We start from the raw sequence: 25,747 nt of genomic DNA on the forward strand, positions 1-25,747 counted from the left end.
AGTGGCAGCATCTGGGCTGGACTTCCTGAAATGCGCACAGATGCGGCGCACCTTCGTGAGCAAATCAGACAGATTGGGGTATGTCTTGAGGAAACGCTGCACTATCAGATTTAACACATGGGCCAGGCATGGCACATGTGTCAGTCTGCCGAGTTGCAGAGCCGCCACCAGGTTACGGCCGTTGTCACACACAACCATTCCCGGCTTGAGGTTCAGCGGTGCCAGCCACAGATCAGTCTGCGCCGTGATGCCCTGTAATAGCTCTTGGGCGGTGTGCCTTTTGTCGCCTAGGCTCAGCAGTTTGAGCACCGCCTGCTGTCGCTTAGCGACGGCACTGCTGCTGTGCCTAGAGCTACCGACTGATGGCGCCGTGCCCACGGATGGTAGTTCGGAGGAGGAGGTGGAGGAGGGGTGGGAGGAGGAGGAGGCATAGTAGGCCTGAAACACCTGGACCGAGGTAGGCCCCGCAATCCTCGGCGTCGGCAGTATATGAGCAGCCCCAGGGTCAGACTCGGTCCCAGCCTCCACCAAGTTAACCCAATGTGCCGTCAGCGATATATAGTGGCCCTGCCCGGCAGCACTCGTCCACGTGTCCGTGGTCAGGTGGACCTTGTCAGAAACGGCGTTGGTCAGGGCACGGATGATGTTGTCTGACACGTGCTGGTGCAGGGCTGGGACGGCACATCGGGAAAAGTAGTGGCGGCTGGGGACCGAATACCGAGGGGCGGCCGCCGCCATGAGGTTGCGAAAGGCCTCGGTCTCTACTAGCCTATAGGGCAGCATCTCCAGGCTAAGCAATCTGGAGATGTGCACATTAAGGGCTTGGGCGTGCGGGTGGGTTGCACTATATTTGCGTTTCCGCTCCAGCGTCTGGGGTATGGAGAGCTGAACGCTGGTGGATGCTGTGGAGGATCGTGGAGGCGACGATGGGGTTTTTGTGCCAGGGTCCTGGGCAGGGGGCTGACTAGCAGCTGACACAGGGGAAGGAGCAGTGGTGTGCACGGCCGGAGGTGAACGGGCTTGTTGCCACTGAGTGGGGTGCTTAGCATTCATATGCCTGCGCATACTGGTGGTAGTTAAGCTAGTAGTGGTGGAACCCCTGCTGAGCCTGGTTTGGCAAATGTTGCACACCACAGTCCGTCGGTCATCCGGTGTTTCCTTAAAGAACCTCCACACTTCTGAAGATCTAGCCCTCGCCGCAAGAGCCCTCACCACGGGAGCTTCACTAGTTGACAGTGGCGCTGATGCACCAGCTCTGGCCCTGCCTCTCCGTCTGGCCCCACCACTGCCTCTTCCAACCTGTTCAGGTCGAGGACTCTCCTCCGTCTCAGAAGCACTGTGTTCACCCGGCCTCTCAACCCAGCTTGGGTCTGTCACCTCATCATCCTCCGATCCCTCAGTCTGCTCCCCCCTCGGACTTCCTGCCCTGACAACAACTTCCCCACTGTCTGACAACCGTGTCTCCTCATCGTCGGACACCTCTTTACACACTTCCACTACGTCAAGAAGGTCATCATCACCCACAGACTGTGACTGGTGGAAAACCTGGGCATCGGAAAATTGCTCATCAGCAACCGGACAAGTGGTTTGTGACTGTGGGAAGGGTCCAGAAAACAGTTCCTCAGAGTATGCCGGTTCAAATGGCAAATTTTGCTGGGAGGGGGCAGACTGGGGGGGAGGAGGCTGAGGTGCAGGAGCTGGAGGAGTGCCGATTTCGGTGACATGGGTGGACTGCGTGGAAGACTGACTGGTGGACAAATTGCTCGAAGCATTGTCGGCAATCCACGACATCACCTGTTCGCACTGTTCTGGCCTCAACAGTGCTCTACCACGAGTCCCAGTAACTTCAGACATGAACCTAGGGAGTGTAGCTCTGCGGCGTTCCCCTGCTCCCTCATCAGCAGGTGGTGTCTCACCCCGCCCAGGACCACGGCCTCTGACCCCTGCAGTAGTTGGACGCCCACGTCCCCGCCCTCGTCCTCTACCCCTAGCCCTCGGGTTAAACATTTTTAAAATGAGAGTTATAACTTTTTTTTTTTTTTACTTCTTTTTGTTTTTTTTGGTGTTTTTTTGTGTTTTTTTTTTTTTTTTGTGTTTTTTGTTTTTTTTTGAGTTTTTAAAACCAAACAATCCTATCCTATTGCTATGGCTATTTTCTAGCCAAGTATCAAAGGAAGCACACTACTATGCCAGATGAGATGACACTGAGTTATTGCCCAATAGAAATCCAACCCCTACTGAATTTTGCCACTTCGGCCTTTGCTATGGATATGTGCGCCACTAAGCGCAGAACACAGCGGTCGCAAGTCTCACTACAAATTGCTCAGAATTGGCAAGTACATGCACTGCAGAAACTACAGCCACCAGCAGATCAACCAGAAATCAAATATATAGAACGCTACTGTAGGCTTCAAGAAGCTGTTTGTATTCTCCTCTGGCTATTTTCTAGCCAAGTATCAAAGGAAGCACACTACTATGCCAGATGAGATGACACTGAGTTATTGCCTAATAGAAATCCAACCCCTACTGAATTTTGCCACTTCGGCCTTTGCTATGGATATGTGCGCCACTAAGCGCAGAACACAGCGGTCGCAAGTCTCACTACAAATTGCTCAGAATTGGCAAGTACATGCACTGCAGAAACTACAGCCACCAGCAGATCAACCAGAAATCAAATATATAGAACGCTACTGTAGGCTTCAAGAAGCTGTTTGTATTCTCCTCTGGCTATTTTCTAGCCAAGTATCAAAGGAAGCACACTACTATGCCAGATGAGATGACACTGAGTTATTGCCTAATAGAAATCCAACCCCTACTGAATTTTGCCACTTCGGCCTTTGCTATGGATATGTGCGCCACTAAGCGCAGAACACAGCGGTCGCAAGTCTCACTACAAATTGCTCAGAATTGGCAAGTACATGCACTGCAGAAACTACAGCCACCAGCAGATCAACCAGAAATCAAATATATAGAACGCTACTGTAGGCTTCAAGAAGCTGTTTGTATTCTCCTATGGCTATTTTCTAGCCAAGTATCAAAGGAAGCACACTACTATGCCAGATGAGATGACACTGAGTTATTGCCTAATAGAAATCCAACCCCTACTGAATTTTGCCACTTCGGCCTTTGCTATGGATATGTGCGCCACTAAGCGCAGAACACAGCGGTCGCAAGTCTCACTACAAATTGCTCAGAATTGGCAAGTACATGCACTGCAGAAACTACAGCCACCAGCAGATCAACCAGAAATCAAATATATAGAACGCTACTGTAGGCTTCAAGAAGCTGTTTGTATTCTCCTATGGCTATTTTCTAGCCAAGTATCAAAGGAAGCACACTACTATGCCAGATGAGATGACACTGAGTTATTGCCTAATAGAAATCCAACCCCTACTGAATTTTGCCACTTCGGCCTTTGCTATGGATATGTGCGCCACTAAGCGCAGAACACAGCGGTCGCAAGTCTCACTACAAATTGCTCAGAATTGGCAAGTACATGCACTGCAGAAACTACAGCCACCAGCAGATCAACCAGAAATCAAATATATAGAACGCTACTGTAGGCTTCAAGAAGCTGTTTGTATTCTCCTCTGGCTATTTTCTAGCCAAGTATCAAAGGAAGCACACTACTATGCCAGATGAGATGACACTGAGTTATTGCCTAATAGAAATCCAACCCCTACTGAATTTTGCCACTTCGGCCTTTGCTATGGATATGTGCGCCACTAAGCGCAGAACACAGCGGTCGCAAGTCTCACTACAAATTGCTCAGAATTGGCAAGTACATGCACTGCAGAAACTACAGCCACCAGCAGATCAACCAGAAATCAAATATATAGAACGCTACTGTAGGCTTCAAGAAGCTGTTTGTATTCTCCTATGGCTATTTTCTAGCCAAGTATCAAAGGAAGCACACTACTATGCCAGATGAGATGACACTGAGTTATTGCCTAATAGAAATCCAACCCCTACTGAATTTTCCCACTTCGGTCTTTGCTATGGATATGTGTGCCACTAAGAGCTAAACACAACGGTAGCAAGTCCCCCTGCTAATTCCTCACAAAATGGTAAAAGATGCAAATTAAAATAAAAAACGTAGAACGTTATTGTAGCCCTAAGAAGGGCTGTTGGGTTCTTTGAGAATCACTCCTGCCTAACAGTAAGCTAATAGAACACCCTAACGCTTTCCCTGACCAGCAGCAGCTCTCTCCCTAGCGGCATCCAGAGACAGAATGATCCGAGCAGCGCGGCCAGCGGCTAGTCTATCCCAGGGTCACCTGATCTGGCCAGCCAACCACTGCTATCGACGTGTAAGGGTACCACGTCATGCTGGGTGGAGTGCAGAGTCTCCTGGCTTGTGATTGGCTCTGTTTCTGGCCGCCAAAAAGCAAAACGGCGGGAGCTGCCATTTTCTCGAGCGGGCGAAGTATTCGTCCGAGTAACGAGCAGTTTCGAGTACCCTAATGCTCGACCGAGCATCAAGCTCGGACGAGCATGTTCGCTCATCTCTAGCCTTCACCTATTAGTATGTTATAAATCTTACACTTTCTTAACAGCCAAATAAAGTTCTTGGGGCAGAAAGGTGGCATTATCTGTATGTTGTGGATTTGACTTTGGATTTATGTAAATGGAACGGGTGCAGTTGAAATGTGAATAATAACCATCTAACTTGTCCTTTCTTGCTTTCATCTTAGTTTCTACAAGGCACTCAGTAAGTAAAATCTGTTTTTACTGGTTGCATAAAACAAAGTAAGAAATCTTCAATTAGCCAACATGGAAACAGTTTTCACGTAGACTTGTGGTCAGAAGGAAAGTTACAGAACCATTCCCATCATTAAGAATTGCAGAACTGTTTCCTCACAACTTTTTGTGGCAAAATTCAATTTAATAAGTAGAAGGAAGTGAAACTGCATATTTAACACACAGGGAAATGCTATGGAAGATTACAAGGTGATAAAATCCTTACAGCAATACAGTTTCAGCAGAGTAGATTTTATTTTAACTAATCTTATTTCATGCTTCCTCACATAATTTGACCTGCAATAAGGATTTTTAAATCCCAAACATGTCAATTTTTATTATGTATTGGTTGTATCTGTGTTGCATAATTTTTCCCCTGAAGGGACAAAAATGACTATGCTCCACATGTTTAGCTTTCCCACTTGTTTTCTCTCATGTTTTCTATATGTTACTCTTACTTTGGGATGGTTGAGTAGCAGCAGTGTGACTGTACCTCTTGCTTTCTATTCTATGCTATGAAGATCTATGTGCTAGTTATCACAACCATTATAGCCTTCTGTATGACTCCTATATATAACATAGTTTCCCAGCTAGTACAGATGGATTTGCCTCTGGATGATCATGTAATGTTGTGCCAAGTCTTCATGGGAGTAAATGGCATGTGGAAGTCTTTTTTTAACCAGGGGAGAGACTGAACTGCAAAATGTGAGTGAATATATAAGAGTATGATAGTCAGCTGGGGGTGTAACGAGAGCGAGGTGCTTTTCAACTGGTTTGATAGGAAACTTAAAGTTTGCATCAAAACTAAAAATAAGAAAACATTAGTTTCCTTTAGTATCTTTCTAAAACCAATTTACCAAAAAGGCAACCAGTACACAATGGGGGAGATTTATTAATGTGGTGGTCTTTAGACTGATGTACAGTAGAACTAGACAGTTCTCTGCTGCACCAGATTTATCACTGTGTCTGATGCTCAATGATTAATCTGGTGCAGTAGAAGATTGGTGAGTTGTACTTTGCACCTCATTGTACTTGGTCCAGTTTGCTGTGCCATGATATTGAATTTTCTAGTGCACAGACTGAATTTTCTGGCAAACAGGTTGTTTCTGGTGCAGACACACCCCCTTTTACTGAGGACAGGCCCCTTTTTTGTAGGAGTTGGTAAAAAGCCTAGAATTGGTCTAAATCCTACAGTAACTGTGGCCCAGTTATTGTGCAAATTTCAGGTGCAAATTACTCCATTTTCTACCATAGACAAAATGATAAATCTCCTCCAATGAGTTATGAAGTTATGGCAACAGCAATTGATTAACTTCATACACTATGAGGAGATGAACAAGTTTTTCCTAATTGAGTCTTTAATTAAAATGTTGTTATGTAGAATGTCAACTGACTGGTTGTCTGGCTCCTGTAGACATGTTCTGTTATTCCTTGGTGAGAGCTAAATATTTATATTTAGTGGGGTCAATAATTAATGATTATGTTATTCTTCAGCTCAAAACGTTCATATTTTTACTTAATCTTAATCTATTTCTTGTTTTTAATAAAGGACACGAATATAAAAATGCATCAAGTCATCAATAATGGACCAAGCAAGGATTGACTTTATCATTATTTTCCAGACTGATGTGAATTATACCCTAAGGCTGGGACACACTTAGAGTAATGGTTGCAATTTAGCCATAACAGAATCACAAGTGGCAAACCCACAGCAATTTATAATGACAGCATAGTGCCAGCGAATTATTGCTGCGGATTCAACTAATTGTTGAACTTTGTATCCCCTACTTCTGCAGTGTATAAACTATACTTTACTACAGAATTAATTACAGAAATGTATTCCTTACCCATCAAATATAATATACAGCCCCCCCACCCTTCCTTAAATTTCTGCAAAAAGTCATGCAAAAATCAACCACCACTAGGATGACAAAGAAGAAACACAACACACTGGGGGTGGTGAAGCACTCATAGTAGGCTGATTAAATTTAAGAAAAAGTTGGCTTTCTGAGAGTAACATTGTGTCCTTTGTATGGATCAGTTCACATTTATCAGTTGTTTCCAGATAGATAGATAGACCTGACTGACATTCTGGTTCACTGGATTCTCACAATAAATAAAATAGTGTTGTCTGATCTCCTCCATGCCAGAAACTGATCCACAGAAATAAATGGGATCCTTTATGGGACAAAGGCTGTATTTGAAAACTTTGACAACCAATTTAACTGAAACCCAGATGGCTAAAATTTAGTTTGATGTCCAAAAGCAGTTTCATAAGTGCTTGTCTTGAAATGCCCACATGGTACATTACACACAAAGGCCACTGCTACCAATTTTGGTAAGAGAGCCGCCATCCTTTACCACTGAAACTTTGATTCTGATACCAGTAGGCCAATATGTCAGATTGCAAAATAATTGCTTTAATACCAAGACAATTCTGTGAAAGGCACATGATCACACAAGTTTCCAACAAAAAGGCTGACCAGACACAATTCTTAAAAATGCATTTCAGGATGTTTTGTGTCAAAATAGGAATTTTCAACTGTTAGAGAAACAAACTAAGAAATTAGATGAACTGGTGAGATTAACTACTCCATTTCACAATGGACCACAGGCAGACAGAGCATTTTCTGCGATGCATTAGTAAATCCTCTTTATGTATCCCGATAATACAGATGCTCAGGACCCAAGACCCCTGATCACGTACAGAAAAGGGATCGATTTCTACAGTCACTTCATCGCAGACAGGGACAGCACTTGTGATAGAAACGGGTAACATAACTGGCTCATTCAGATGTAGCAAATGTATTGCCTGATTATACAGGTGGGCAAAATCTTTACCTTGAAAGAAAGAAATATTTACCAATGGAGTTATCATACACCAGGCATATGAGGTCATCCACAAGTAAGTAGGTTCCATGAAGAAGCCAAACTACCCAGAATGTTAGGGGTGAGAAATGAGATTAGAGAGCGCAATCCTGTAATGTGAAGCAAGGTAGATATCCTGCCTAGACATAGTCACACCTATTGGGCTCAATTAGACTTTGAGTTATACATACTTCATTTAAGCTCAGGCTGTATGACGCCATCTATCTACTAATGTGTTTAAGCTTTGAAATATTTTGAGCAGTGTTTTATTTGTGTTTGAACTAATAGTTTTTTATTGTGTCTGCTCTTTAATGTTCAATGTTCGTGTATCATATGTTGTGTTAGGATATTTCTTCACTGTTATAGACACTTGGCCTCTATTTAACAGTACCCTTGAACTTATCTTTAAACTAATTGAGATACCTCTTTACAGCACATCTGAACAAGATCAGAAACATCATCCAGTAGTACCACTTATCACGCCAACTTATGAGTGAAAGGGGTACACTGTAAAAACCTTCCATTGGACCACACCCAATTCAACAATCTGAAATGAGACATCGACCTGGCATTTACTGCTAGCACAGTTTCAGTGCAGTGTTATGAGTGCAGATGAGATAACCAGCACACTGATACATATATACATATTACCTTTTTAGTGAAATGACACTTTGTGTAAACCAGTCACATCCAAGGGGACCAAAGGTGATTTTAACTGCATTGGTGCACATAAGAGCTGTCAGTTTAGGCGCCATACCTAGAATACACTTAGACCACTGCCAAGTGTAATGACTGTGTTCCTTCATTACTTATTAGAAACAGAAAAGTGAAGGAGAGGAGTGTAGCCTTCACTTACAGCCTTTATTTACATTTAACATTCCGTATGGAACTAATCAGACTGGTTACCAAAATATTTAGGAATAAAGACACTAGCAGCAAGGTCAGAATTAGGCTTGAAGCAGAGCCCAGGGCCACCTTTGTTAGGGTGTAAGCAATTGCGGAGACAGTGATGTTGAAGTATAGGAATGGCATAGGTGCCTGTGACCTGGGCTAGTGACCTGAAGGTCTTCCCCTTGAATAAATTTAGACTACGCTGGAAGTTGATGAGATCTAACTAATTTTTCCACTTGTTAAATATTACCAGTAAATGTTATGTTTTATACTTTACACTGTCTTGCTTTATTTGGATCCTTTATTGGAATAAGCTCCCATATGGCTTTTCTTCACCACTACAAGTCTATGTTCTACTTTGAAATGCTGAAGTCTTTTATACAACAGACAGGTAAAATATCAGCTGGGAGGAAGGTGAAGCCTGAAGGGACTTGCCAAGATGACAATTCTCTATGCCCTGGCTCTTTTTCAAACTCTAGGGGGATTTATGAAACATTCTATAAAAATGGATAAATACAGAAAGACCTGTCAATTAGGTGGATCAATCATATTTGAATTATGACTGTGAAACACTACAGAAATTTTTTATATCCATTCTTAATAAGGAAGCCTGTCAGCACTTCATTTGGCCTGAGGTTGATGAATTCCATAACAGATTTGCTTTAAACGGGTGATGATGCAAGATTAAAAACAAATAATAAGTTACCATACTATGCCACCTAATTTGAAATAAATATAAATCAAAAGAAATATGTACAAAGGAGTCTTGCTGTACCACTGGTTCTTACATTATGTAGATAATGTGACTAGTGACAAGTGTCTAATCCTTATCCACATAATTTGTGATTCTTCTGTATTCTTGGTACTGCAACAATGTATTTGCATGGGAGAACCTGTCAGTTTTTGTCAGCTACTCAGGCTATAAATATTTCAGTCACTTCTGTTAGGAAACTGGGGTTGCATTAACTGTTGAGAAAGCTGAAATGTTGTTTATTTAGTTGATTTCTTAACTTTAATGTTGTGGTGTATATTTTATTTCATCTTATAGGTAGTCAACAAGGTCCGAAATGACCTCACGAGTGAAGACAGAATTTAAAATGGCCTTTTATAGGATTTTCTGGAAATATGTTTTCTACTTTTCAGATTTCTGGGGTTTTTTTATAGTCGCAGTGCTATGGATGTGGCTGCACTTTCTGTTTCTAGTGTTTTCTTATTTCTACGGTGACAAGAGCCACCTTGGTCAAGAAGAAAATGGGTAAACCAGCAGTTATGCCCATAGACCTGGTGCACTGTGAAGCTCAATTGCAAAAAAGTCAAATGGCTCACCTTACCATTTCTGGAGGTATTGGGAACAATAATGCTTGACAGGTAAGTAAGCCTTCATTATCATTTTAACCCTCAATCTGAAAGACCAGCTAGCCGAGAAAGCTCCTTTCACAAGTTAAAGTACTATTTATTGTTGCTCTACACAACAATAAACAATCAAAGAGGTAACAAAACTTTGTGTTCATTTGGAGCAAGGATCAAATAATTTGCCATAGTCAAATACTAAAACATCCTTGCCAAGATAAAGCAGCATTTGAGCACAACCATCTCCCCAAAGCCGGATATAGGGAAGGGCGCAGCCTTGTGGTCAGACACTGCAGCTACACAGCGGATTTAATTGTCACACGTGCATTAGGTTAAGTAACAGGAAGGTTACCAAATAATTTAACATGTGGCAGTATTAATTTCAGAATTTCTAGTACCAACACAGCTTTCTAGTTCCAACATAAAGAGAAGGCTTGACTCCTACTGTGACTAACTACATAATTCTGGGGTAAATAACAAATCTCAACATGTTATAAATGATATATAATCACACATATCATCTATTCATGATTAATTACATGATTATATGTGCAAATTACATATAAAGCACATGTCTATGAAAGATTGTTGCCAAGCTGGTTTTAAAAATGTAACTAAATCTTTAACAAAATTACCTATGCCCTTCTTTTACCCCTGCTTTTTTCCTTTTTCCTAATAACTTAACTCTTTAAAGAATGTCACTGGTCAGTCTGCTCTCCTTACAGAGCTGAATCATTAAGTGAAATATTATCCAGTTGGGGAGAGAGTTAATCTGTATCTTCCTTTCCTTATATCAATGCTGCCCCCAGAGGAAGCCATTTAGTGTCGGGGCTGTGTCTTCTTCCTTGGTCCGTGGTTTGTATGCATGTTTACACTGTTTCTCTTTTTTGCTCAATCTATTTATGCTGACCGTTCCAGGTCTCATTAATTAAGCACTTTAGCTGTATATATGAGCATTTCTCACCTGTTTACATTATGGTTACACCCGGTCCATTGTAAGATTTCTTTGTCTGTTTGTTACCCTATTTGTTTGCCTACCTTTTAACCACTGTTGTTATCATTACTTATATGCAATAAAGTTTCTACTTTTTTATACCTTACTTTTCACTATTCTTTATTTATTTCTTATGGGTTTGTCTAATTCGACTTAAGGGGGTGGTGTGTGGTCCTATTTCCACCCCTTTTCTTCTCTTTTGGTGTGTTATATCAATGCTGTGTGACTTCAGATACACTGCTCACTGCAGGAGAAAGAAGGCACAGAGAAGCTTCTATACTTAATGAAAGTTAATATTACAATCTGTTCTATATATGTCTGCATATATAACAAGCATAACCTTTAAGTTGCAGAGTTGTGAGTTTTATATCTGTTCTCACTGACAATAAAATTAAATGCAAATAATCACAATTACTATTATGTTTATAGTTCATAAAGTTAATTCCATAATATCAATAATCATTTTATTAAACGTTCATATTCCTTTTACACAACCAGGTAACAACTTATGACTAAAATCAATATTTATAGAAAATATAAATTAGATCTTACCATGTTTATTGAAGACACTGGTCCAATGCTGTTGACATATATGTCCACATCAATTACAGTAGGTTTAACTATGGAAAATGAAACATACATATACTTTACTCATGGTGCAAGTAATATGTTGGCATTCTGGAACTCAAATCGGTTATTGTTAATACAATTTATAAACCTATACTATTATAGGACTAGGACTATTAATAGTATTCATTATATTTGCAGTGAAAATGTTACCAATAAAAATTATCCTGATGTAAAAATGTATATGAATAATATAGATGAGCCCAAAGAAAAGTCACATGATTCCTAGCACTTCATTATTAGTCATATGGCTATTTATATTGTAACTAGCTTTTTATGTTTTATAACAGCTATCCCTGTTGTTTTTAGGAAGTAGCTTTGTAAAGTATGTCACTGGTGTTTGCACATTTATATGATATTTTTTCCATTTGCAAATTTTATCATTTACTTTGTTTCATGTGGTTGGTTCGTGTGAACAGATTTAAGTGTTAGCCATGATTAAGGGTGGTTCTTCTACCTGAAATTTGTTGTTTTATTGGACAATAAAAGGTCACAGTGTTTTTGCAAGCTGTTGATTGTGCACTTTTTCTTCATTGAATTACAGCTTTTTGTAGATAGATGATCCATGCAACCATGGACTTGCTAGGTGAGTGAGCTGGTTTATCTTGATATGGTCACCAAATAAATACCAAAAACTAGATGAAAAGAGGGAAATCCATGCCAAAAATGAACTTGTAAAATAGAGAAACTTTATTGATTAATTAATTAATTCTTTAAAATGTACTAAAAAATTCCAGGAGAGACAATGAATGAACAACCCAGGTAAGGGTACACATCTGTATATAGAGTAGTGCAAAGGTCACCCCTTGAGAAAGACCAGCGGGTTGAAACTCGCAACGTGGGCTGAACACCAGGTACTGTGGTCCACGGGATCTCCCTTTCACAGATTTTCATCCTTGTTTGGGTCTGATATTTTTTCAAAAAACTGCATGTTTACTTGTAGTATTTATCTGCTTAACTTCTGTGTTTGGGCATGAGTTTTTGTTATGTGGTGCAGTATACATTACTGCCATTAGGAGCAGCGCTCCCTTTGCACTACTCTATATGCAGCTGTGTACCCTTACCTGGGTTGTTCATTCATTGTCTCTCCTGGAATTTTTTAGTACATTTTAAAGAATTAATTTGTTATCAATAAAGTTTCTCCATTTTACAAGTTCATTTTTGGCATGGATTTCCCTCTTTTCAACTAGTTTTTGGTATTTATTCAATAATTGTGAGGGCCACCTCTGACCACTCTGGCAGAGTGGAGTTACCTTTATGATTAGGTCTTAAGTGACCTCTGTTATTGTTAGTACTGTTAATCGTTGTTGTGTTGTTCTGTATGGTCACCAAATACTTTTCAAATACCAATGATCACCCTTTTCAGGGCACTTAGGGAAAGAGATTAGGGACAGGAAGAAATTGGAATAATTGTCCATTTTAGGGCTCTGTGAAGAATCGCATTCAGCTACTTATAGTGCAGTGCTGGTACTATTAGCATTTACAGTAATATTCAGAAAAAGTTTCAAAGGCCAGACCTAGTAAGATTAGCATTTCCAGCATCTTTAAGGCATATCTGAAATGCACACTACAGTTTGCAGTTCAAGCATCATCCAGCAATATCTTTACAGTGCAGTCTCTGTGCAGTTTGCAGTTCCAGCACTAACCAGCAATATCTTATGGGCAGAGTCTCAGTACAGTTTGCAGCTCCAGGACCATCCAACAATATCTTACAGGAAAAGTCTCTGTATAGTTTGCAGTTCCAGCGTCATACAGTGTTAAGTGAAAATACCAGTCTTAGACCTATTTGTGTCAGTGTTATTTCATACTATGAGTGTTACAAGTATTTGCATCAGTGTTATTCTACACTTTCAGCTTCAGAAGTATTTGTGTCAGTGTTACTTCACTATTCCATTTTTACAAGTTAATGCATCAATGTTAACTTACACTACTAGAAGTATCTGTGTTAGTGTTAGCTTACATTATCAGTCTAAGACCTATTTGTGTCAGTGTTACTTCAAACTACCAGAATTACAAGTATTTTCATCACAATTAACTTACACTATACGTCTTAGACATATTTCCTTCAGTGTTACTTCATGCTACCAGTTTTACAAGTATCCATCACTGCTAACTTAAACCTAAACACTAGAAGTCTTAAACCTATTCATGTCAGTGTTTCTTCATACTTACACTACCAGTCTTAGACCTATTTTTGTCATACAACAAACATCCTCACATTCATTAAGATGAACCAGGCTTGGATCCCATGCACCAGTGTTAATGTGGTTTTGCACTCTTAAAAAAACTTATTACCTGAATTTAAACATGAAATTGTCAAATTCTACAGTACTCAAATTTTATCTTAAAATGGTAAAATTCTGCAGTGCCTGAATTTAAACTTCAAATTTCCAAATTCTAAAATTGGCAAATTTCACAGTAATTAAATTGCAATTTGAAATTGTCAAATTCTGCTTTACTGTCATTTAAAGTTGAATATGTAAAATTCTGCTGTCCTCTCCCTATCCCAAATGCCCACAATTTTCCATCCCTGTAGCCCTAACTACTAACATTTTACAGTCATTTGATTGTGGTTAGTTTATGGGTAAAAGTTTTTGCGGAAGTCTGCGTCCTGACATCTTCTATGGCCCCCAATGCATCCCAGAGATCTGCTGGCAGTAACCCGGGCTTTTGCCTGGCGACAATGGCAGGTATTGGAAGGGACATCCCCCAAGTGGGAAAACCAGACAAGATAGCTCCAGCCACATGGTCAGCATACACCTCGCCCTCAGCAAGAACTGAGAAACAATATCCTCAGCTAGTCTCAGACAGGTTAATCCAGCGTAATGTGGTCAATTCACTTACAGTGACCAACATAGATCCATTTGCCTCTATACCCCCTTCTAACCAACCAGCTTCAGAGGATTTTATGAAATAAATTATGCTGTCCCTCAAAAGCTACCTGCAGACTGATCTATCCCTCCTAGCCCATAAGATTGATGGATCAGTGGAGGTAATATCTGGCAGAGTAGATTATCTGGAATCCAGAATAGGGGAAGCTAACGAACTATTACTAGGAACTGACTTCCATCACCAGCTGGAGGATGAAGTGGCCGCCATTAAATGCAAATTAGTTGATTTAATAAATAGAAACAGGCAGAATAACGGAAAGTTTTGTGGCTTTCCCGAGATAGTTCCTTGTGCCGAACTTAAGTCCTATATAACCAACATAATTAAAGCTCTTCTGCCTGAAGTTTGTCAGGAAAACAAGGACACTCCCGCCTCCATCTAAGGACATACAAATTTTTGCGGATCTTTCTCAAGCCGTATTGCAGGCACACTGACAGTTCTCCTAGCTAACCACAGCATTAAGAGCCACAGCCATTACACATAAGTGGGGATATTTCAAGATATTACCAAGCTTCTGGTCCACAAAGATGGAGCGACCATTGTTGTGAGGACCCCAGAAGAGGGCCTTCCCCTTTGAGGTACACATCCCCATCGAAGTTATGGAAGTCCCATCTAAAGGCCCACCACCACCTGAAGAATCACAGAAGGATTCTCTCTGAGACTGGACGTATGTTGTGAGGTCCTGGAGAGTACACAGGTGTATTGTACCCCAATTCAATTACATGGCATTCTCAACCTGTTGTGACTTTCTTAGTACCTAAATCAGAGGTAATTTTCTATTATCCCTTGTTTCTTTTTATGTTTCTTAATCTGTACTGTGAGTGTGCACAAGGCAATTATATCAATTGAAATACTTAGAACCAATGTGTAGCCTGGGCAAGACCAGTCGCTGTGCACTGAGCCAAAGTTAGTTTTATTTGCCTTGCTATAACTTTGGTCAAATAACGTTAACGGGCTAAATTCACTTTTTAGAAGGAATGCCATATGGAAGGATGCTGCTAAATCCCAAGCAGACATAATTATGCTGCAAAAGAGATTCTGCTTCCTTCCAGCTTAAAGAGACCCTAGCAGATATCAAGGTATTTAATAGTAGTTGGTGAGATAAACAACATCCCAATGACCCTGGTTTAAGTTTATTCTCCAAACAACTAAAAAAAAAAGTTAAGAATGGAGGGTGTCTGATCAATCCTATCATTTACTGATATGGCAGTATGCAGGGATTTTCCACCGCATTCATTACAATGTGCAAATCGCACATTGTTATGAATGGGTTAAAGCAAGACAGCCACGGTCATTGGAAGACCAGAGGCTTTTATGACGACCGATCACCGCTCCCCGATTTTGTCACAGGGAGTGACTATCTCCGGCAAGATGGTGGCACCTATGCGCAGCCATCTTTTTAAGGCCGCCAGTATCTTTGGTGGTGGCAATTGCAGGGATGCAAAATGCAGCAAGGACTTACTGGCTATGGAGAGGACTCAGCCTGTGAGCCCTCTCCATGTATCCGCACCCGACGTACGCTGTATTATTACGGCGCATGTTGATAAGGGGTTAAAGGTGTTTTATTCGTTAGTAAATGTTGAAAATGTTATTTTTTTTCTATGTAACAAACAAAACTGAGCCTATATAGGATATTGACATATGTATGTAATTTTACGGCTTCAATAAAAAAATATTTAAAAAATGTATATTTCAATAGATAGATCCAGCAAGTTGCTTGTCATTCCGTTTATGTTACTGACAAAGATAGAAAGAGTCGCATTTTAATACCATTTGTAAATGAAAAGTCAAACGAACATAAATATCTAGCAAAAAGTAATGAAGCACTATGAGCAATCACGCATGATCCTGAAAAAGAATCTGCATTCCAATTATCTAAACTAAATTATAACTTGAATGTGAAAATCTAAAAAAAGGATTTGGCACTGTATGTTACCTCCAATTTCAGGAAGAGCAGCATGACATTTATTTATTACTTTTTTTTATCAAAATGCAAGCAACTGAATTACTAGCAATAGTTGAGTTGTAAATGGGGAGAGATTTAGCCTGTCTTGCATGTAAAGATAACAGAAGAGAGGATTTGTACTCTGTCTTGTATATAAAGATAACACCACTTTATGCATAAACTCGGTTTTTGATTTAGTAGAAAAAGTCTAATATTTTATTTCCTGACCAGTCAAATAAACTTTGGCGACAACACATAAAATCGTGTACTACAAGCAATTTTTAAAACTGATTCACGGCCAAATAATAAGAGCTGAAACTTTTATGCAAAAAGTCATAAATTACAAGAATGAACAGACTATTAATGAGAGCATGATTAAATGCACTGACAAGTAGTAAATATACAATATTTTTAGCTTACAATGGAAGAAGACTAATCAAATCCGGCCAATCAGCATTTATATCAGGCTCTCCATTGTTTTTCATTCAGATGAATTAATGTACTACTTGTAGAGCATTTATTTCTATAATTGCTGTACAGATAAAATATATATTTAATATATTTAAAACAAAAGCCATAAGAATAAAAAATGATAACATTTAAAGTGCTTACACTTTTAAATACTGATATTAAAAATCAAGCAAATTAAAATACATTTTAGTTTAATTACCATTGAAAATTAAACATTATATTACTATTACAGGCGGTCCCCTACTTAAGGACACCCGACTTACAGACAACCCATAGTTACAGACGGACCCCTCTGCCCACTGTGACCTCTGGTGAAGCTCTCTGGATGCTTTACTATAGTCCCAGACTGCAATGATCAGCTATAAGATGTCTGTAATGAAGCTTTATTGATAATTCTTGGTCCCATTACAGCAAAAATTTTGAAACTCCAATTGTCACTGGGGCAAAAAAAAAATTTTTTTCTAGAACTTCCATTATAAAATATACAGTTTCGACTTACATACAAATTCAACTTAAGAACAAACCTCCAGACCCTATCTTGTATGTAACCCGGGGACTGCCTGTATTTATATTTACTTTCTCTGACTGTTTTTCACATTGAAAGGGACACCAGCTTTTACACCACTAAATTACCAACCCCCATACATAGGGTAGGGAAATTAATCTTTGGAATTCACTCTTTGTTGTTAAATCTTGACAATTTACCTGTAAAAGAAAAATCACCTCCAAAGTTACATACAAATGAACTGAAAAGAGTCACTTTTTGCCTGATAGAGGCTAAGATGTATATAGGCAGTTAAAGAAATTAGCTAAAAATGAATCTTTATTCCCAAGTACTTAACAGTGGGGGAATTTATCACTACAATGTCTGGTTTCTTGTACAACTTTTTGAGACCTTTTTGTTGCAGTTGGGACTTTTTTTTGTCACATCTGTCCAGTCAAGAAATCAAAAAATGCAGTGATGAATCCCTCACTGTCCAATCAAAGATACAAAAATAAATATTTTCAAAATGTCTGCTGTATTATGTGTTGCATTTTTAACACTAAATGGTCCTAGCCTGTAAAAAAAAAAGTAGATTGGACATTTTAGGGCAAGTTCTTTAATAGAGATGAGCAAGTATACTCGTCCGAGTATACTGCTCGGTCGAGTATTAGCATACTCGGACCGGCTAGTTACTCGGACGAGTATCTCGCCGGCTCGAGATCGAGCAATAAATTAATAAAATAAATTGAATAAAAGTATTTTTATTGTAAAAAAAAAATATTACACATGTTTGCAGATGTTTTACTTGTAAGAACTAGAGATGAGCGAGTATACTCGTCCGAGCTTGATGCTCGTTCGAGTATTAAGGTACTCGAAACGGCTCGTTGCTCGGACGAGTATTTCCCCTGCTCGAGATCGAGCATTTAATTAAAAAAACACAGTGAAGAACAGTGAAGAATAGAATAAAAACAGTGAACACAGGATCATTTAAGTGAAAAAGACAGTGAAGAACACAATGAAGAATAGATTACAGATGTTCGGCACATCTGCTTACTTGTCGGAAGATACGCGCGGAACGGCAGCAGGGAGACATCAAGCAGCAGGGAGACATCAAGCAGCAGGGAGACATCAAGCAGCACGGGGAGACATCGGGCAGCACGGGGGAGACATCGGGCAGCGGGGAGACATCGGGAAGCACGGGGGAGACATCGGGCAGCGCGGGGAGACATCGGACAGCACGGGGGAGACATCGGGCAGCACGGGGGAGACATCGGGCAGCGCGGGGGAGACATCGGGCAGTGCGGGGAGAAATCGGGCAGCACGGGGGAGACATCGGGTAGCACGGGGGGGACATCGGGCAGCGCGGGGAGACATCGGGCAGCATGGGGGAGACATCGGGCAGCGCGGGGAGACATCGGGCAGCACGGGGGAGACATCGGCAGCACGGGGGAGACATCGGGCAGCGCGGGGTGACATCAGGCAGCACGGGGGAGACATCGGGCAGCACGGGGGAGACATCGGGCAGCACGGGGAAGACATCGGGCAGCACGGGGGAGACATCGGGCAGCACGGGGGAGACATCGGGCAGCACGGGGAGACATCGGGCAGCACGGGGGAGACATCGGGCAGCACGGGGGAGACATCGGGCAGCACGGGGGAGACATCGGGCAGCACGGGGAGACATCGGGCAGCACGGGGAGACTTCAGTGGAAGAAGAGGAGCGGATCCCGGGACAGCGTATCACCCCGACAAGTAAGCAGATGTGCCGTACATCTGTAATCTATTCTTCACTGTGTTTTTCACTGCGTTTTTCACTTAAATGATCCTGTGGTCACTGTTTTTATTCTATTCTTCACTGTTCTTCACATCTGTTAACTTGTCGGGAGATAATATACGCGCGGGACAGTGAAGAATAGATTGCAGATGTTTGCATACATCTGCTAACTTATCAGAAGACATTCTTTTTCAATTAAATAACACATTTTATTCCCGAACCATGGTCCCTTTGAAAAATGCTCGGGTCTCCCATTGACTTCAATGGGGCTCGTTATTCGAGACGAGCACTCGAGCATCTGGAAAAGTTCGTCTCGAATAACGAGCACCCGAGCATTTTAGTGCTCGCTCATCTCTATTCTTTAACCTTCTTAATCCCCCTTCCCAAATCTCATAAATGGACTTTTGAGTGGATTTAAAGGACTGCACAGATCGGGTCCAGGTTTGGCTCAACCCCAGCCCCATCCTGCTTATAATATTCGTGTACGGAGCTGGCACTGATCTTGGATATTAACCCTTTAAATGCATCCCGGCAAAAGAACCAGGGGAATTTTAATGCAAATGGCGCGTGTGTGGAACCTAAATGCTGAAGACTTATTTGCGCTGACAATTTTCAGTGTGCATGGGGCCTAAGTCTGAACATATTTGATAATTGTAACTCATTACAGACACTTTCCAGATAATCATTTGAGCCTGGGACTAAAGTAAATTATCCAGAGATATTCACAGTGGACAGAGAAGTCCCTCTGTAACTAGGGGTCATCTGTAAGTCAGGTGTCCTTCACTTGGGGACCGCCTGTATGAAGCATGCATAAACATTCAGCATATAAGTAGGTGAACCTCAGTTTGGACGCAGTGCATGAGCAGATACACTGCCAATACGCTTAGTAACGTCCAATTTTAGCCACTGTTTGTCGGCACAAAGAATGTAAAAAGATATTGTAAATAGGTATTAGAAAAAAGTCTCCACTGGTTAAGGAAAGACACTTCCTTGTGAACTGAAAAGATTGTCTCGTGTTCGAGTAGATGGATGTTTACTTATAACTAGTGGAGAAAGTGCTGTAATTCAGTGTTGAACAACATGAGCTCCGGCGTCCCAGACTGGCTTTGTGTACTTATGGTCTGGACCTTGGCAGGATATTGCTGCAATGAAACTTTTATGTATTTTCATTACATTGGAGCTGTAGGTAGCAAGGTCCCGGCACAGATGAGTGGTTCCAGTCTTATATGGAGCTCTTACTTTAGATTAAAACTGTGACCTTAGAGTGTCTTCTTTGACCTTGTGATCAGGCTGGATACGTTTTGGGGATTCTAGTCACTTTCTCACAAGCTAGTGTCTGATTGGTGTAGAGTATAAATACCCACTATCCTATCCCAGATGCAGTTTGCATCCTTAGTCATGCATGGCACAACACCAGCTTGAAAGAAGATTCTCCTAACGTGGCTGTGATAAATATAAACCAAATGACAAATTCATCAGGTCTGGCTAACCTTCTAATATGTATGACTGATTTGTGTTTGCATTTTTTATATTCAAAGTGACAGGGGAACTGGATTTCAACATGCCTAATCTGAAGTTTTCAATAGAGGTAATTCATTGTGAATTTAGATCCTTCCAAGGCACATTGGCTAGGGTATAACCAGCTGAATAGGGGTCCGAGAAACATTTTAAAAAGGAGACTTGCCTGAAGTTCATCTTCCTTGGTCTACAGTGTGTAACTGAGGAGACCCTGATTTTCCCTGTGTCTTGCTTATTTTCTATTGTATGAACATGGGTTTACTTGATGTGCTGCTTCAATTCAGCATCACATATGTTGGGCATTCTGTCCTGCAATCTGGCTTGTTCCAGGAGTACTCAACACTAGGTGATTGACAACTCTACAATCCTGTGCTGTCTAATCTATGAGATCTGACACAATAATCACCTTGGAGTCTAAGATCACTTATCATTCCTGCTTAGCCTTCTTTCTGTGCTGGTTAAATGTTTTCAGCTCCTCATCTTCCCTGCTTTGATTTTGCCTTGGTCTCTCGGTTCTTCATCCTGTCTAGTGATTCTGTACTGCACTTCCCTCTCTGTTGTCACCCGAACTTTGTCGGTGAACTTTCTTATCTGTTTTTGTTATGTGTCCTTGTGTTTTGTGTTTTTAATTTGATGTAGGGACTGACTGTCTTCTAGTAGTCTGGCATCACTTAGGATAAGCAAGCAGGTAGAGCCTAGGAGGGAGTTTAGTGTCATTGTGCTCCTGTTTCTGCTCCCCACAGTAAACTTAATATGGACAAAAAAAATCTGTTAATGCTATCTTGGTATGCATTAATATACTGGTAATTGCTCTCCTCTAAGGATGAGGACTTAAAATATTTTGAAATTTACACAAATATCTGGTTTCACTGTTAAAAAGGAAAATATACAAGACACAGAGCAGTGAATGTAAAGATTCTCTAGGCAAGGGGTGGAATACCTGGAAAAAGAACAAATTGGTCTGGCTTTGAAATCCGTAGTATTAATATCCATAATGACTTCAGTCATCAGTAAATCATAGATAAAGTCCATGGAAGAGTAGATCTAGGGTTACATGAGAATGGGTAATGGATTGGCAAGACTAAAAAAGAAAAAAACATGCCTTAGTCGGTATAGGCCACCAAAAAGTTTCTAACCTCTCATCTCTAATAGGGAAAATAAAGAATTTTATGGAGAAGTATATGGTTTCCAAACTGCATGAATGCAAAATGACTAGGTAGAACCTAAACCTGTAGGCAGAGGCAGTACAAAGCTCATTTTGTTAGGATGATTAAAGACTCCTAGATGGATATATAATGTGGACGGGATCCTTAGGACAGAAGTCATCATCTGCCAGTGGTCTTGTAAATGAAAATGCAAAAAAAAGAGATCTGTTTGTCAGGGATTACATATCAATGTAGTTTAAAGATACCCTTTCCCAGTTTTTCATGATCTCTATAGATAAATCAGGGTGCAAGTATAGTATTATAGAAGTTGTATCATAGAGTCACAATTTTTTTTGTTGCCAGGAAAAATTAGGGCCATGCTCAATACCTCAACTGCATAAATCATGTGTTGTCATTACGAGGATTATTGCTTCCCAGTTTAGAGCAAATTAATACATGAAAGCCAAGCCAAGTATAAAGATCTGTAATTTCAGATCTCCATCAATCAGTTTCCACATCTCAGTTAGGGATGATAATGTTCAAACATTGTAAATCCTATGAACTGTCAGCAGGCTCCCTAATTTCTCTATCTTTCTAACTATCTGCCATCGTAGTCATTTATCTCAAGGGGTTGCTTTCACTTCTCTCATTGATTGATTTAATGTCTGCATAGAGAAGAAGAAGAAGAGGTTAAGACATGATGTAAAAAATATTTCTTTTACTTGGGATTATGATTTTCCAGTGTAATATTTGCAAAGAAGACTAGAATATACCATGTCTCATATGCTTATCCAGTCAATGATTTTAGGGGGTCAGTTCTGCAAAAGTCACACATTTTTCTGAATCCCCTGCTAAACTATTTTTTGCTCTAGATTGGAGTTTATTTGTAACTTTTCATCGTGATTGCACCACAATTGCAACATATTAGTTTCACAAGGCGCCCTATAGTGCTGCTAAGGTAATAATACTTTTATTTACAAATTGTAAAAATATACAGAAGTTATATGTATAGCTTATTATAACTGAATGAAAGACTGCCTGTCGCTATATAATTGGCTTTCAACACTATGTCGCAAGACCATTCATGCCTAAACTGTAATAAATAGCTCTCACTAGAGAAAGTTGAACTAATGTATTAAATACAGCAGAGTGCAAGGCTGCAGTCACAGGCACCCCTCATAACGAAAACGTGTCTCACATTGATTATAAAACACAACCTAGAAGCCCCCTCCCCCAACATATTTCACTGGCAACCCAGGTTCACCAGGGGATCAGTGCTACTAAAACAGCTTCATCAGGTGAACCGGGTCTACTCTTATAATAGTCCCTATCCCCTGCTGACACAGGCTTGCCAGAGAAACATGTTGGGGGTTCTAGGGTGTGTTTTATAATCAATGTGAGACAAGTTTTAGCTATTGCAAGATGAAGCACTAAGGATTCTTCAAAATGACACATCCCTGTTAATGTGGTCCCTGCTGTATACCCTCTATCTGTGTTTGTTGCATGCTTTTTATAAGGATGGTATGGAGAGAAAGAAGTTTTAAAACTACTGATCGCGAGTGCCAAGTTCTGCTTTAATCTTTGTTGTATCGATATCTTGAAGAGCTGTATTTTTTGCTGCTGTTATAGTTAGAGCACCACCACAGAAGAAATTGGGCCACACTCCCATTCTGTTTTGTGAATACACTTTTTATTGTACAGATTGGATTTTCGATCAGGACTATGAATATTATATATTAGAAGTTATAATTAATATTATATATTAGAAGTTATAATTAGACACATTGGTTAATTCATGATGCCACTACTGGTGTAATTTGGTACAAAAAACAGCTTCCAACATATTTATGAAGGCTTTTAGACCATTTTTTCTGACTTGCCCGTTAAAGGAAGTGTGGTCATGGCTGGGCATAAATTTGTCGGTGTGCCAAAAAAATTAAGTGGGAGTGCCACATTGACGCACAGTTTAGACCAGCTAAAAGCAGGTCTAAAAGTAGAACTCGATGGTCTCAAACAATGATGAATCTGTCACAGGATGAGTCTGCACTGTCGGACCATGCATTAATGAATTCCTCCAATTGCGTCTAGCCACTGTGGTTGAGTCTTACTTGACTTCTTTTTGAACTACTATTCCATGATAATTGCTTTACATGATGGGGGAGGATCTATTAATTCTGTTGCAACCTTGACAGTAGGCATCCGACTACGGACAGCATAGCCCGATGCATTAAAGTAGCGCATGGCTGTAAGTAATTAATGCGCTGACAGAACTAATCAGTCGTGTGACATAAAAATAGTGACACAAATTAGGTGTGCCACAAAATGTTACATGTGCAGAGCCTGTTTTTCTTTTTCTTTTGATATCAGACTATTTTTTCTGGTCTGTTTTGAGCCATAAATTGTGCCTAAAAAGCCGACAATATCCACATAAATGTAGCCGCTGATGTGGAAAATATAGGCCACTCCCACTTGCGCCAAAAAAAAAGGAAGACTCGGGATAGTCGAAAACATCTGTTCTTTCTAGCGCAAACGCATTATAAATGATCCACAAGACATTTGCGCCTAAAAAAACATAAGTTCCTGACACTTTTTTGGCGCATATACGATAATATATCTGCCCCAATATGTCATATTAATCTTTAGAGCTTCATGCTCTTCTAAAAATAGTTATAGTACATCTTGGTAAACATAAGGAACAGGTATAAACTTATCTTCTAAATTATCTGCCATTCTAGCACTTATGGTTTAGTGTTTTTGGACTGTAGCAAATATGAATAATAATTTTTTGGTTTGCATGATCAATAATTTAAATTACTCAATATGTGAAACTCTGATTTTTCCTCTGTGCACTAAAATCTCTCAGCTCACCTGGGTTAGCAGTCAACTACTCTAAGATGTAATGGTTTAGAGCAGTGATGGCGAACCTATGACAAGCGTGTCAGCACTGTCATTTTCGCTGACACGTGGCCGCCAGAGAAAAATTGCAGGGGCGGACTGGGCGTGGCTGTCGGTGGCAGGTCACCGGTGTCTGCGGGCAGTCGGCCGGGCGTGCAGCCGGGCAGGTGGGCGTTCAGTTGGGCGGGTGGGCGTTCAGTTGGGCGGGTGGGCGTTCAGTTGGGCGGGTGGGTGCTCGTTCAGCCGGGCGGTCGATGATACAGCCTGCTCCTTTTTTCCCATCCTGCTCTGACGTCAGAGCGTTGAGACAGAGCAGCCCCGGCGAAATGTGCTGTGCCTGCGCGGGAACATCTGCACACAAGGAGTAACGGAGGCCCGAGGTGTCGTTAGAGCCTGTGTAAGTTAATTTACTGAGTTCTCTACCAGGCTGTGCTGTGATGTGATGTACACTGCTTTGGGGGCACTTCCCAGGACACAAAACTAGTTAAAACATTGCTTTTGTTATTTGTTGGGGGGGGGGGATCTCAATTGAGGAATTGAGCACTGCCAGTCCTGTCTCTGACTAAGGGCATTAGCGGGGGTTAATGTGCACTGCTTTAGGGGTGTCAAATTGTGCCTTTATGCGTTCATTTAAGCTAAAATTTACACATTTCCAATAGATAAAAAGAGAAAACCCACCATACAATTTGTTCTGCAATATTTCCCGAGTGCAGAGACCCCCCACATGTGGCCGTTACTTGTTTTATGGGCGCACAGCGAGGCGCAGAAGGGAAGGAGTGCCCTGCAGCTGCCAGGATTTTTGTTTCCTCATTGGCCCCTTCTGTAGGCTATACAATTTTTGTTTTTGTGTTATTGGGGCCATGGGACGGTATTTTTTTTGTGGGATGAGATGCTTTTTCCAGTGTTACCCTTTTGGGGTTGGTATCTCCTATTGTTGAAAATGTAGGAACTATTTTTTAGGGCAGGAGTACAAAAGCATCAATTCTGTACTGGATTTTTTACTTTTTTGGTGTTCACCGTAAAGCCTAATAATCATGTTATATTTATTCCATGGGTCGAAACGATTATGGGAATACCATAGTTTTTTTTTCTAGAGGTGACACACCACCCGAGTTATGCTCAGTTTTTTGGCGAATTTTGACACGCCAAGCTCAAA

General features: G+C 40.8%; 1 protein-coding gene across 4 annotated transcripts in view; it reads right to left on the reverse strand.

The window, feature by feature from the left end:
• The window catches only part of GABRG3 (gamma-aminobutyric acid type A receptor subunit gamma3), a 363,647-nt gene that overhangs the window by 300,266 nt on the left and 37,634 nt on the right, over nt 1–25,747 (reverse strand). For all 4 annotated transcript variants that reach the window (XM_072135692.1, XM_072135690.1, XM_072135688.1 and 1 more), the window contains exon 3: nt 11,396–11,463. In XM_072135692.1, the coding sequence (XP_071991793.1) occupies nt 11,396–11,463 (68 nt within the window). The remainder of the gene's footprint in view (nt 1–11,395; nt 11,464–25,747) is intronic.

This window comes from Engystomops pustulosus, chromosome 2 (assembly GCF_040894005.1).
Source record: "Engystomops pustulosus chromosome 2, aEngPut4.maternal, whole genome shotgun sequence".
Lineage (NCBI taxonomy): Eukaryota > Metazoa > Chordata > Amphibia > Anura > Leptodactylidae > Engystomops > Engystomops pustulosus.